General features: G+C 54.2%; 1 protein-coding gene across 1 annotated transcript in view; it reads right to left on the reverse strand.

Moving 5' to 3' along the window:
* Positions 1-3045: 3045 nt before the first annotated feature.
* Glp1r (glucagon like peptide 1 receptor) overlaps positions 3046-14907 on the reverse strand; it is a 28582-nt gene continuing 16720 nt past the window's right edge. Inside the window, exons 6-13 of the mRNA XM_042684210.1 lie at positions 13009-13162; positions 12507-12666; positions 9715-9775; positions 9145-9214; positions 8960-9048; positions 8488-8626; positions 7684-7725; positions 3046-3444 (exon numbers count right to left, since the gene is read on the reverse strand). Coding sequence (XP_042540144.1) covers positions 3277-3444; positions 7684-7725; positions 8488-8626; positions 8960-9048; positions 9145-9214; positions 9715-9775; positions 12507-12666; positions 13009-13162 — 883 coding nt within the window. The 3' untranslated portion in view covers positions 3046-3276. The remainder of the gene's footprint in view (positions 3445-7683; positions 7726-8487; positions 8627-8959; positions 9049-9144; positions 9215-9714; positions 9776-12506; positions 12667-13008; positions 13163-14907) is intronic.

Genomic DNA, 14907 nt, shown 5'->3' on the forward strand with positions numbered 1-14907 from the left:
GCACAACTTTTCAAACACACACACACACACACACACACACACACACACGAGACCTAAACAAAACAAAAATGAAGCTAATCCCATAAAGTGTGCTGGATTTGCTTATCCAAAATAGCTCACATGCCATTGCTATGACTTTTGTTTTCTAACTTTAAGACAAAGATGAATGAGGTATTAGAAGAGAACATAAACCATATCTTTCCCTCCTCTTGCCAGTGTAAATTACCAAAGGGGTGCTGTTTGCACCACCTGATGTATCTGTGCTGACCTCCACTTAGCACATGTCAAATGCTCATGTATCTTTGCCCTCGTCCTTCCCAAAGGCCCCACTGGAATGGGCAGCTAGTTCTGCAGCAGAGCCTGTGGCCCATGCCAGTGTTACTCCTTGCTGCTCTGGATCAGGCTAGAAGTCTTCAAGATCTTTCCTGCCCCTGGGTCACCCAGAAATCCATTAAATTGTGGGCTAGAGGTGGCCGCGAAGCTACCCAATTCATGCCTGCCATCCAGAAAGCCAGTTTACAGAGAAGACAATTTGGCAGTGTGACTTGTGAAGTTCTGAGATGTAGCTGCTCAGACAAAGGGTGGAGAGGAGTTGACAGAATCTAAGTAAGCCCCTCCTAAGTTCCAGGGAGCTGGCCAGAGTACTGAAGTCAGATGCCACTCACACCAGCCTTCAGAGTGCAAGCCAATCAGGGCCTGCTGTAGCCTCTGGCTAGTATAGTAGCCCTGGGACTGGAGCAGGCCAGAGTTCTCAGCAATCCAGAGGCTTAGGCTGACTAGGCATGTAAACAGCTAGCGGAATTTCAGAATATACTTGCCGTCAACCATTCCCAGACCTGCCTGTGGGAGCTATATTTAGCTTAGGCAAGTTTGGGAATAGCTCCAAGGGAGTTTAGAACCAACCACATGCATATTAATAGCACAGGTTTGAGAACAGGGAAGACTCCTTTCATTGCATTTGTTATGCATCTAAGACCGGATTCCTCAGCGTGGAAAGGGCGTGGGTCCCCACACTGGGAACCACCCGTTCCAGCTGGGCAAAGAACAAAAGAGTTTAAGCCAGATTGTCTGGTTGACCTATGAGTGCTTTTTTTCCCTCTTGACAGGTCGTTTCTGTAAGATTCTATGCATCTATCTTTTTCTTGGCCTTTGTGTGATGTATTAACAATCCTCAAAAATCATTCCATGGTGGGGTGTGTGTGTGTCTGAAGAGAGGAAGCAGGCAGAACACAGTGTGTGTATAGCCTGTGAAGCCAGGGAACCGGAAGGAAGGGGGTGGCTTGGAAGAGATGGGGGATGAGAAGGTGAAATGGATCACGATGCATTGTACTTATTAACTTGTCATGCTGAACAGTAACCGCTTTGTACAACTACTTAATGATAATAAAAGATCGACCCCAAACTGAGGTTCTTGAACCCCAGCTGTAGTGACATCAACCCGGCAGCTCACATCTTCCAGCTGCTCCCAGACAGAACTTTTTGCAAGTGTGTGATGATAGTGGGAAGGCTGTCCTGTCCTGGTTCCGGGGGGAACAGAAACCCTCCCCCCCCCCCCCCCCCCCCCCCCCCCCCCCGCTTACCTGCCTCATCTTCTGGGTCAGAGACAACTTGGCTGCACTTCCCTTCGTTAGCCCAAGGTTCCACTTCCCTATTAACACAGACCCAACACTTCACTGAGACTGAAGGCTAAGGAATTTTCTGCTTGATGTGTTTTATGTGCCATTATTATTCTCCCAGTACACCATGTCTTTTCTGAGGGGCAGAGGAGGATGTGTCTGGTGTAAACAAGAGGAGGAAGATCACCGCACAAGTGAATCCACCCAAGACCCTCCCTTAGCCCTTGACTCCAGGAGGTCCTCTCCTGCTCTAGAAACTTCCTTGGCTTCCTGATGATGGCTGCCTTCCTGTCTGTCTCTGTCATGCTGCTTGCTTGTCTGCTTCCTTCCCATGGCTTGGGACAGGATTAATAGATAATTTCCCCCCCATCCACCCTTTGTGCTACTCATTACTTATGAGAGGCTGGCAGCAGGACAAACATTAATTAGCTCAAAGTGTGGGTGAATCAAATTAATTACTGCCCCACTCCCCCAAACATCAGCACAGCAAACATGATTGAGTTCTTGTTTTGAGCAGGTGGGAGAAGTCAGAATGGCACATTTGCACACAGACTACTCACAGAAATAAAGGAAAAGTAGTAAGAGATACACACACTCCCAGTGTGTGTGTCTGTGCATGTGTGCGTGCATGTGCATGTGTGCGTGCATGTGCATGTGTGCGTGCATGTGTGTGTATTTTGAAGGTGGGGGGGTGGGAGCTGTATTGACATGGGCTGGGTCTCATTAGCTTTCTCTGAGGTTATAGGGTGTACCCAAACTTCCATTTGAGATTCCCACGGGAGGGGGGGCGATGGCTCTCTTCACCCCCACCTCGTGACTCCCCCATTCCCAGCCATGGCGGGAAATCTACTCCCACAGCGGGGGGATGTTCTTACACAGCCCCAGATGAGCCTCACTGGAACCCCCAGCATCGTTAGAACAGGCCTGGGAATGCGTGTTCCAGGGCAGGCGCACCAGCGGCAGGCTTGCCCTGATCCCCTGGATACGGTGGAAGCAGACAGCATAGAAGTGGGGTGCCAGCCAGGGAAGACCATCATGGCATTCTTGGTACCACACACAGCCGTTTCCCGAAACAGCTGCTCCCAGTGGCCCAAGCACAGCCCTCCCGGGGAGGAACTGAGCAGAAGGGTGATGAAAACAAGCAACCCAGACACGAGGAGAGCCTCCCTGAAGAAGGCAGACGAGGGTGGGCACCCAGGCGGATGCGGGCAGAGCTGGCTCACGTGGCAAAGTGCTGTGTTGGACGGAGGTTACACCGGCCTCTTGCAGAACAACCTCCTCTTGTAAGCCATGACCCCACTAATAAGCCATTGACCTTGAGTTTAAGCTTGAGTCTGGGGTTGATTTGCTGTTCTGTCTAGGTGGCGGGGCGGGGGGGAACCCCAAGGGCCTTGTGGCTTAACAGGAAGAAACCTTCCTCTTTTTTAGCTCAAGTCATTTTTTCCTCTCCTCCTGCCACCGTGATCAAATTAGCCGGCTGCTTCTCCTCAGAGAAAATGCGTCCAGGATCCCAGGAGGCCCTGTCCATCTGCCCGTCTGATGGGGTGGAGGAGGGAAAGCGGGGATGTAGGTGTGGGTGTCTCTCCCCTGTCCCTGGGAGGGTCTCTCCCACCTGGGATGGTTGCTTTGACAAGGACCACAGGAAGGGCAGGGCCGGGGCTCAGCTGCAGGAGGCCTGGCAGGTGGCCGCGTACACGCTGCTGCCCACGGTGCCCCCGCTGCTCAGGCTGCTGGTGGGACATTTGAGGGGCTTCATGCTGCTGTCCCTCTGTATGTGCAGATGCTGGAGTCGCCAGCGCTCCCAGCTCTTCCGAAACTCCATCTGGACCTTCCGAGGGGAAACAAGGAGAGAAACAAAAGGCACCGATGCCAACTGACCGCCCACAGAATAGCCCTATTATTACATTAGTGGGGAAGGGGGAAAAACCCGCTGCATTATATTAAGAGACACAAGTCAAGGCCTTCGGGCGCCTAAAATGAATATCGCAATAAAATTGTTTATTGTTGTCTCTGATCTTCTGCCTCTCCTCAGGAGAGAGGATGGGCTTCGTGACCTAATTGGCCTTTTCCATCTCTAAATCCTGATTCAGCTAAGTACCTCCGACAATCCATCACAGAAGGGAATGAGAGTGAGGAGACATGCTGGGATGGAAGCATCCCTGGAGAGGAGTGTGGGTTTAGAATGTGCTCTTTGATGGAGGGCTCATCCCTGGCCCTCCCCCACGGTCTACACTCCAGCCCTGAGGCTGTTCCTCCAATCCCCACCCACCCACCACATTGAGGGTGTGGGGGGTGGAATAGAGAAGGAAGCAAGGAGGCAGAGGTAACTGTGGCCCAGGGCTTCGGGCAGACAATCCAGATGAACTCAGCCAACCAGGATTCCCACTGTGCTGGGGGGGGGGGGGGGGGAGGAGGAGGAGGAGGAGGAGGAGGAGGAAAAAAGAGCCTTCTCTCTTGATGTCCCTTTTTTTTTTTTTTCTGTCAATCATGGGACTTGAACTCTGGGCCTGGGAGCTGTCCCTCAGCTCTTCAGCTCAAGGCGAGTGCTCTACCACTTGAGACACAGTGCCACTTCCAGTTTTCTGGTTGATTAATTGGAGATAAGAGTCTCACAGACTTTCCTGCCCGGGCTGGCTTTGAACCATGACCCTCAGATCTCAGCCTCCTGAGTGGCGTGAGCCACTGGTGCCGGGCTTGATGTCCCTTAATCTTGCCCCAGCCTTGTCGGGGCTTCCATTCGTCTCAAAACCACACTACTAGGAGAGCCAGCAGTTGGGAGTTCAGGGGCTCTCAGCCAATCTCCCGCTGGCTCCTGCACAAACAGCCCTTCTCCTCCTCTGTCACCCAGCTTGCTAAGCCCAGCAAGATGCCTGGTGTGGCTGCATGCCATCCCTTAAAAGAACTTCTGCTCTGAGTCAAGCTGAGTGAGATCGCCCAGACCCTGCCTGGCAGGACGGCCTGGTATCCCGGGCAGCGTCTGGGAGCCCAGGTCCAGGCCGGGGAGGGAAGGAGGCTGAGCAGATACTCCCCATGGCCAGCATCCTGTTGACCGGCTCAACAATCAGGCAGCTGACAGGGGACACTGAGACAGAGGGTGACCTCCGTTTGCACATCTGCAGATTGCACATTTGCAATCTTCTCCCACAGCCTCGCACCAGGGATGCAGGTAATGATAGTAAACTAAAGAAGCCACAGGGGCAGCAGCTGGATTTAGTTCTGGCCTGCTCCAGCTCCAGCACCCTTGGCACTTTGTTCTGAACCTCCATGGTGGCTCCTATAATCACAATTACCTTAAGAAGCGTTATGCAAGGACCTAGCATTTCCCATCCATTTCCTTAGTCCCCTTTCACTCTCCGCATAGAAATGAAACAGAGAGACAAAGAGGATTTTTGTTTGCTTTTTCTGTGTGTGGGAACCAGGATTTGAATTCGGGGCTTTACTTGGCTTGTCTGCTCAAGGCTAAAGCTCTACTACCTCAGCCACACCTCCACCTCTGGCTCTTTGCTGCCTTATCAGAAATAGAGTCCCAAAGAGTTTTGAACTGATCCCTAGATCTCAGCCTTCTTAAATAGCTGAGATTACATGCATGAGCATCTGGTGCGCAGCTGGCTCAGAGTTCTTAAACATCTTCCCTAGGACTTGGCCCAGGTTGAACCTAGATTGAACCTGGCATCAGGGCCCAGCTCTTAATGATTGGTCCCTTGCCTACAACAGCTCTTAAGGCTCTGCTTGTCCCCAGCCATGTTTCCTTTCCCCTGTTAGCAGAGGGTCTCCTTGAGGGTAAGATGTGGCTGGGATATGTCTTCCTCCTTTGTGTATCCCTGCACCGGAACTCACTCACTGGGTTTGAATGAGTCAGATAAAGGGACGAGTACATGGATGGGCACCTGACTTCACTGATCTTTCAAGTTTGAAAATCAAGTAAGTCAACATGGATTCCTGGACCCCGGCCTGGCCCAGGACTTTCTCCTGGTCTGACCTCACGTCCTCCTTGCCCCCTGAGCTCTGCAGCCCAGCTAACATGCCCTGAGCCCCCTTCCTGGTCAGCCACCATGCCACACTTCAGTGACCCTCGCTCACACCCGGGGAGAGGAGGCGAAGGAGGTAGTGATTTGCCCTGGGTCACATAGCCAGGCATTCATGGCTCCTGAGTCCACTTGTGTTGGCCCTCAGACCTGAGGTCCCGCAGACCCATCTCCAGGCACCTGTCCCTGCTCCCGCTCTCTGCCTCCTGGAAGCAGGCACAGGCCTTGACAGCCACAATAGCACAATTCTCAGGCCATCTTTTCGAGTCCTAAGTACCTGGCATTACCATGGCAACTTTGGCTCTGTGGGCAGAGACCTCAGCCCAAGAGCTACTGTGTCCCTTGTGAACCGGTATTGGAGAGGCATCTGGAGATACTAGAGCGGGAAGAGACACTGAGGCAGGCTTAAAGGGAGTGGGCAGTAGACGGTAAAGAGATAGAACCCCCCCATCTTTTGAATGGGGTCTCCTAGACCTGTGGGACCAGCCCGCTGAGAGGCCAGTTAGATAGGTCTGGTCAGAAAAATGCAATGCTGGGGATTCAGGGTCAAGTTCTCTGTCAGGGGCAGAGTAGGCATGTGTTCCCAGACCTCTCTCCTTACAAAGCTGGGCCAGCCATGGATGACGGGAGAGGAGGGAGGTGCTGGCTGGGAGGATGGAGTCAGGAGAAGGAGACGGGAGACATTCTACAAACACATGGGCAGCAAATGTGTGGCTCTGGAGACAGGAAGGAGAAGGGCAGACAAGGCCTCGAGTTGATGGGGTGGCAGTAAGGTGCCTCAGTGTCTCCTCAGGCACCCCTGCTCCTCACTCCCCCAGGGACTCAGGATGCCTTGCCCCTGTCCACAGCTCTGCCAGGCGGGCACGCCAGCTTCAGAGCTCCAGGCCGGCGCTCATCCCCGCTCCAGCTCAGAAGCATTCCTGAAGGGAGGCTGCCCCGCAGAGCTGGTCCTCCAAAGTCCACACCAGCTTCTTTATGAGGACTCATCTGGGGCTAGCCTTTCACCTTTCCAACCCATACTTCTCTCTTTCTGTGGTATGGGGGAATGTCTGCTGCACAGGACTGGCTATCATAAACCGATTGTGCACATTGCATGCAGAAGGCACATCGGAAACACGGTCTCCCTCACTTCTTAGAGATCTGAAGGTCACGTGCTCCCAGGCAGGGACCAGTGGCTCACGCTTGTCATCCTCGCTACTCAGGAAGCTGAGATCTGAGGATCGTGGTCCACAGCCAGCCAGCCAGGGCAGGAAAGTCTGTGAGGCTCATCTCCAATTAGCCACCAAAAAGCTAGAATGGAGCTGTGTCTCAAGGGCCCCATGCCCTGAGTTTAAGCCCCAGGACCAACACACACGCACGCACACACACATACACACATGCACGCGCACACGCACGCACACACACACACCAGTTCAGGGAAGCTGGAAGCTGGCGGACACACACACACACACACACACACACACACACACACACACACACACACACACACACACACACACACACACACACACACACACACACACCAGTTCAGGGAAGCTGGAAGCTGGCGGACGGACACACACACACACACCAGTTCAGGGAAGCTGGAAGCTGGCGGAGACCTTGTAAAAGGGGGAAAACTCTCCTCTCCTCCCTCTTGCCCTGCCTCACTTCCTCTGTAATGCCCTTTGTCCCTGGGAAACTCTAGATTTTGGAAGGAAACAGAAGAACTGTTGTTTCCTGAGCATCCATGAGATAGAAGCACATATTTTCCCATGCCAAGTGGGATGGAACGGGCCTTTAGCAAGCACCCAGCTGGAGGAAGGTCTTATTCTCGGGCCGGCTCCATTTCCCACCATTGGCACGCTGTGTTTACTTAATTGGGGTTTTTACCCCTGTCTCATAGATAAGGGCTGAGACAGGGAGGAAGGCATGCATGCAATACCCAAACAAGATGTGTCCCCAATCCTAGGCTGCAGTGGGTTATGTGGGGGTCTTGGCTAAAACGGCCGCTGGGAGTTCCCATGGGCACAGCTACACCCCAGACAGTGGCAGCATCTTACCTCGTTGTTGACAAAGCAGTACAAGATGGCCACCATCAGCCCCTGGAAGCAAGAGGTACGTGAGCAGGAAGGGAGCAGGAGGGAGGCGCCTGGCGGGAAGGAAGTGCTTGGGAACTTCAACACTGGCCCCGCCCCTCAACTTCCCAGACTGAGCCAGGGAAGTGTTCCTTCTGATTTCCTTTCTGAGGAGTAAGAGGCCCCTTACTCGGTGCTTCAAAACCTTTGCTGTTGCTGTTTCTTGAGGATGCCCGAGCTCATGAAGGCCCAGAATCTGTCACTTCCAGAGCTCCACAACTGGGTTCTCTGTGGAGGTGAGTGCACCCACGTGAGCCCCCACGCTTGGGGCACCCTACAACACTATGAGGGGCTGAGATCAGTTTCTTGTGTTCCTACACCCCTACAGTAGCATCTAAGGCTAGCCGAGAGGTCGGGTTTGCTTCGAAGCTACATGATCCCGGTCAATCTGGCCGCAACATTTCTGAGCCTGTTTCCTGCGCTGTAACGCAAGGGTGAGCTTGCTCACCAGTGCAGTGCATTGCACTGGTATATAAACCATCTTGCAGGGCACTTCCTGCCTTCCCGTGGGATGGCGCGGACCTCTCTCTGTCCGGGAAAGCTGTTGTCCTGATGACTTACAGACAAGACAGGCTGGGTGCTACCTGTGGCACAGCTTCTATCCACGACTGGGCATGGGCCGCTCCCCCAGGCTTCTGCCTGTCTTTCCCATCTATGAAGCTGGCTCTCTCCTCATCCCCACCCCCCAACTCCAGAGTTCCCATGCTCATCTCCCGGGCTGCGAGTCACCTGGAAGGAGGTGAAGGAGAGCTCCGTGAACAGCTTGATGAAGCGCAGGGTCCCCCGCGCATGCTCATCCATCACGAAGGCAAAGATGACCTCGTGGGTCCCCAGCAGGGGGATGAGCGTCAGGGTGGACTTGGCAAGCCTGGGGGGAGGGGGAAGGGCACAGGAAGACCCGTGGAGTCATTCTGGGCCTCAAGCCTGGACTCCCCTCCCCCTTGGTGCCCTCCCCCCTTCCTCTTCTGGGTGATGGATGCCCTTCTTCTCCTGAGACAAGCTGTTTGGTGGGAAGGAGAGAGCTCAAGGCTCCAGAAACCCAGCGTTTGACCCAAGACAGGCTGAAGGAAAAGCCCGGGGAGAGGGAGTCTCAGGCCTGGGTGAAGACAGGGTCACACAGCTCCATGCTACGCATGCCAGGATTATTCTCTGCTGTTGGGGAGGACGGAGGGACCCCGCAGAGCCAGCCAGCTCCGGTCACCTGCATTTGATATCCGTCTTGCACATGAGATTGGCCTTCAGTTTAGACACGACAATGCAAATGACTCGGATGAAGATGAGGAAGTTCACCTGTGGAGCGCGTGGGAAGGAGGCTGGGATCCTCTCTCCCTCCCCTCTTGCCCAGACCCCAGCCCGCGTTCCCATGGGTCCCACACCGTGACTCACCCCGATGGCAAACAGAATGGGCAGTCTGATAATGAGCCAGTAGTTCATGTTAGAGTTTCTGGTCCAACAGCTGGGGAGGGAGAGCGCGAGAGGCACAAATGCGTCCAGAGCCCAGGGCAGAAAAGACAGAGGGCCTGCCACCCACAGCCACCGCAGCTACCAACAACCAGCCCCACAAGCCTAGACGCGTGCACACACACACACACACACACACACTCACTCATCCCCAGTACATGGTCACACATAGTCCCCAACTAGCCTCTCATGGAGATGTGTGCTTCCAGCATATCTTACACGAAACAAGACACTTCACTTGGCGGGGGGGGGGGGGGGGGGGTGTTCCATGCAGAAGATGCCATGGGCCACCTGCCACCACACCATCCCAGGGCAGGGGCAGAAGAAGGGGCAGGGAAGGGGGGACCTGGAACTCACAAATTAAGTTTCTGGTCCCCTGGTGTCTCCTCCCAACTGATGCTCTGAGATTGAAGAGTCCCCTGGGCTTAGAGGATGGGGACCGCAGTACCCCCCCCCCCCCGCCCCATACACACACATACACAGCGAGACACTCACCCCTCGTCCTCATAGAGGTACTTGACAATGCCCCAGGGAATGACAAACAGCAGGGGAACACCTAAGAGGAGAGAGGGAGACACAAAGGGAGGGCACTGGCAGGCCACTGTCACAGCCGCGGGGCACACAGGCCTGGCCACACCCCTCACTCATCTACCCCCCCCTTCTTGCCTGCCCCCAAATATGTTTCTAGGCTGGTCTGGGTGCTTGGGAGAAGTCAGGCAGCAGAAGCACGCATACACACGTTCACGCTCGCTCTCTCCATTCCCCTCCCCCTCTCTCTCACACACACACATGTCCTGGACTCTTCCTTTGAGAGACCTCTATAGTCCAGCTGCTCCTGTGTGCTGGACACACATCAAAGCTTGACACCGGATGCAAACTCCAGAAAATGGCTAAACAAGCCTTTTCTCTTTGTAAGTTATTTACTTCGGGCATCTCTCTATAGCAATACAAAGCCGACAAACCCAGCTGGCAAGTGGCTGACGTGGCAGCCAGTCCCCCACGATCGCCAACTCATGTGGTCCACGCTCCCTCAGGCTTGGTTTGTGTGGCCAGTAGCACAGGTCACCCTGCAGTTTGTCTTGATTCCTCTTTGTCTCTGTGTCTGTCTGTCTGTCTCCATTTACTCTGGGGAAAAGCACTTGGTGTGCCATGAGGACACTTAGCCTACACAGAGGTCCAAAGGAGGCCCCAGCAAAGGACTTCCGCAGTGATCTTGGAAGTAGCTCCCAGCAACCCCGGACGACAACTGCACAGACTTCAGTGCGAGGCAAACCTAGCACCCCAATCCATCACTCACCTCCTTGCGTTGCAGTTTCTGAGCACCCAACTGCTGGTGGACTGCAGCAGAAGTTACTGCATCTTATGGGGTGCCCTCACCCCGCCTCCCGCCCAGCCATGCTGGAATCCTCATTTTAGTTCCTCTGCTGTCATAAAGCTCAAGTCCATCCTTGACCATCCTAACTTGGACGACATCTCCTAGCATTGCAGAAGAACCCTTGGACCCCTGTTTCTTCTTTCCATGTCTATCTTTCCCCACCCCAATTCCTAAAAAGAAAAGCCTTGCTGCATAGGGAAGGGTATCCCTGGGTCTGAGCTCAGGTGTGAGCTGGGGTACAAGGGACTATTGTTCCCTGTCCCCCCATTTCCCACTCAGAGATCTCCAGAGCTGTGGGTCTCCACCAGCCCTTTCCCACCACCCTGCTCTTCTGTACACTGCCCTCACATCCCTGATTGGTCCTGCCCTCAGGTTGCTATGGTGACAGGCGCTAACAGTGCTGATGCTATTTCCCAGAATGGACAGACACTGTCCCCCCACCACACACACACACCCCGCACCCTGAGGACTCTCCTTCCTGTGACCTGCCTCTGCACCCACCCTCAGGGAGATGTAGGCATCTCCAGCTGCACTGCCTGACTGGCTGCTAGGCAGGATGGAAGGAAGGTGTCAGGGGGTGGGGGCAGGTGCTGGGGGAGGAGGGCAGAAGGTGTGGAAGGAGAGAATCAAGGATCTGTGTGCAGAAGCCAGGCCTGTGCACAAGCCACCTGTGCAGAGACTGGATGGGTGCTGAAGGGGGCTGAAGGAATGCACACGGGCTGAGGCCTGTGTATGGCAGGCAGGAGGCAGAAGGCCCAGGAGCCTGGGGTGCGGTGCCTGCTGTGCCTTTAACGTCCTGTCCCTCTGTGGGTCCTGGCGTTCCTAGGCACTGGCCACACTGAAATCTGGGCAGAGCTACTCTTCTACAGGGAGGCTAAAAACACCAGGAACAAACAGTGAATGCAAGGACAGGGCAGGGGGCAGAGAGGGCAGAGGGCAAAGCCAGGGCATGAGGTCTGGAGCAGCTTCCTGCATTGGTGGCTAGCAGCCATGATGAGGACGAGTAGTGGGGAGGGAAGGGGAAGGGGAGCATGCTTCTAGCACATTCCTGGACCAAGAACAGTTTTATAAAATCTTAAAGAAAGAACCAGCATGGGAAAGAGGAGGCTGCTGAGGAAGGGGTAGCAGGGGTCTGGACAGCCTGAGGTATGGGGGGAGGGGAGTTGCGGGGGGAGGGGAGGTACGGGGGGGGGAGGGGAGGTGGGCCTGCGGCAAATCAGAGAGGGCAGGAGAGCAGGCAGGTGCCGTTCTCAGACTCGGTGCCAGCAGAGTGTCACTGGCCGCTCCTGTGGGGGCTGCTGCCTCAGTTTCCCTGTGGGGCCAGAGCTCGTGGGCCCCTCCAGAACCCCGGCCCTGCTCCGCATCGGAATCCCACGTGGTGTGGCGAGAGGCAGAAGCACAACCAGAAATGTTCCAGCAAAAAAAAAAGGACGTGATGGTTCTTGGCCAACTTTTTTGGCTAGAACATTTCCAGCTGGGCTCCAGACACATCCGCGGTCCAACCCCGACCTGGGCTGGCTCCGGCCACGCCCCTGGGTTTTCTTTCTTCATCACGTGTCAGCACATCCCCCATCCCCTCCCACCTTGAAGCCAGGACTCCCCCATTTCCCCGGGCTGGAGGGGGGAGGGGCTCTGACCCCCAGGTTCTCACCAACAGAGGTACTCGAAGACAGAGCCGCGACCTCCACGGGTGTGTGTCCCAGTGGCAGCGTGGGGAGGGGATTTGGCCAGGTGGGACATGGGCTTCCATGAAAGGAGAGTCAAGGCACAGGTGTGTGTGTGGAGGGTTTGTGTAATCCCATGAGGGTCCTGTCACCAGGAGAGGGTCGTCCTGTGGGGCCTGGCTCAGCGGTGTGTTCCCAATCCCAAGTTAGACAGGGGCTCAGAGCTGCGACCCTCCCCTCAGCCTTACCCCAGCCTATGCTCAGGTAGAGCTTGAAGACACGCTGCTCCGAGAACACGGAGAAGGCCAGCAGCGTGTACAGGTACACACCCTCCACCAGCAGCCAGTAGTAGTTGGCCGCCACGCAGTACTGCATGAGTAGGAACACCAGGCGGCAGCCCAGAGAGTCCTGGGGGCAGAGGAAGGGTCTAGTGAGGATGGAAGCCCCGCCCAGCCTCTCCCTCTCACCCCGGGGTTGGCTGTCCAATGCAGGTCGGGAGCGCATCATGCCAGGGCTGCTGCTCACGAACCATGTGTGTTTTACCCACCCACCCGCAACCCTCCTCCTCTTGTGAGTGGAAGGAAGTATTTTATCTCACACGAGTGACAAAGCCCAGCCTCAGAGACGTGGACTAAAGGCTCCCAAATTATACAGCCCAGAAAATGGCGGAGCTACGATCCTAGCAGGGGTTCCCCAGAATAGGCTGCGTCTCCCATCCCTGCCCAGGCTCCTCGTGGCCACACTGCTCACCTGGTAGGAGAGGAGCCCGTCCCACTGATGCTGCTGGGCGGCCGTGCTGTACATCCACTTGAGGGCGGCGTCCTTGATGAAGACGGACAGCGCCCGCAGGATGAAGGACGCGAACAGGTTCAGGTGGATGGAGTTCCGCGTGCAGTGCAGGTGTCTGAGGGAGAAAGCAGGGTCCTTCCCTGGCAAGCTGGCCAGCGGTTCTATTCCACACCCCTGGCTCCCAGGCCAACCCCCACGTGGGGCGTGTTTCCAGTTCCAATCTTGCTCTGAGAATGCTTCCTACTACATCGTTTTATGAAAACATCCTCCCAGCCAATGGCGTCCTTCCTGACTCTCCCTGAAGCGCCCAGCGAGGCTGTCAATCTTCCTCCCACCTACATTCTTAATTCACCATGGCATCTTCTTCCACAAAGATGTATGTGTGAAGATCCATTACCCCAATGGAGCTTTGCTTCACAAGATCTGTGTCTTAAATCCTTCTGGCCAGTGCACAGGCAGAGAGGGGCTAGGCCCAGGGTAGGAATGCAGAAGATATGGGGTATAATGTCGCCATCCTTTAGAGTGAAAACAGAAAGCAAACTGGAAACATGAGGGTGTTTCTTTTTCTTTTCTTTTTTTGCTGGGTCTGGGCCTTGAACTTTGGGCTTGAGCACTGTCCCTAAGCTCCTTTTGCTCAAAGCTAGCGCTCTACCACTTGAACTACAGCACCACTTCTAGCTTTTTCTGTGATTTAATTGGAGATAAGGATCTCATAGACTTTCCTGCCTCGGCTGGTTTCAAATCAAGATTACCAGCTCTTGCCCTCCCAAGTAGCTAGGATTACAGGCACGAGCCACGGCTGCTTGTCTTAAACACAGAACTTTTAAATGCAGACCTTTTCTGTACACGAAAGCACCGTTGAGTGAATGAGGAAATAAATCACAAAGAAAAGGGATATTCCTGACCAGTATTCAGAACATTGAGAGCCTAAAAACTACTGAAAATAGCCACATTAACCACTAAAAACAATCAAAGGAGATGAATGAACAGCTCCTAAACCACACCAGGGAAAAGTGCCCGAGTCCTCTAGGAATCAGAGACAGGCAAGTGAAATCATAATGAGATGGTGTGCACACATCTGACTGGCAGCATTTAATTCTGAAAATGGTGAGTGTCTGAAGCAAGGCGAACTGTCTGTCACTGCTGCAGGGAAGCGAACAAATGGGCAGCAATCACTTTGGAGAACAACTTAACACCTGGAGAAGCAGGTGCCAGTTCTACCACTCACTGTCTGCACTCTGGAAACACCAGGTGCATGGATGAGAAGTTCACTACCACAGGATTGTCATTCAGAAAGAAAGAAAACAAATACCCACCAAAACGATGATAGGTAAACAAACCCCTCTAGAACAGCGGGATACAGAAGCAGATGGTTTATATTAATCAAGCTCTCTTTGTCTATCCACCTGGATGAATCTTACAAAAACGTGAGGGGGACAAAAGTTTTGTATACATGTAGACAACATGTTGTCAAAATGCACAAAACCAGGCTCTGTGTTTTTGTCAGTTGTAGGGCTTGAACTCTGGGCCTGGGATCTGGGCCTGAGCTCTTCAGCTCAAGGTGAGCACGCTACCATTTGAGTGCCACGTCTGGTTTTCTGGAGATAAAAGAGTCTCACAGGGGCTGGGAAGGTGGCTCAGTGGTAGAGTGCTTGCCTTGCATGCATGAGGCCCTGGGTTCGATTCCTCAGCACCACATAAGCAAAAAGAAAAAAGCTGGAAGTGGCACTGTGGCTCAAGTGGTAGAGCGCTAGCCTTGAGCTGAAGAGCTGAGGGACAGCGCCCAGGCCCAGAGTTTAGGCCCCACAACCGGACCCCCCCCCCCCAAAAAAAAAAAGAAAGAAAGAAAAAAGAGTCTCA

This window comes from Dipodomys spectabilis, unplaced genomic scaffold, assembly GCF_019054845.1.
Source record: "Dipodomys spectabilis isolate Male_0828 unplaced genomic scaffold, ASM1905484v1 ptg000085l, whole genome shotgun sequence".
Lineage (NCBI taxonomy): Eukaryota > Metazoa > Chordata > Mammalia > Rodentia > Heteromyidae > Dipodomys > Dipodomys spectabilis.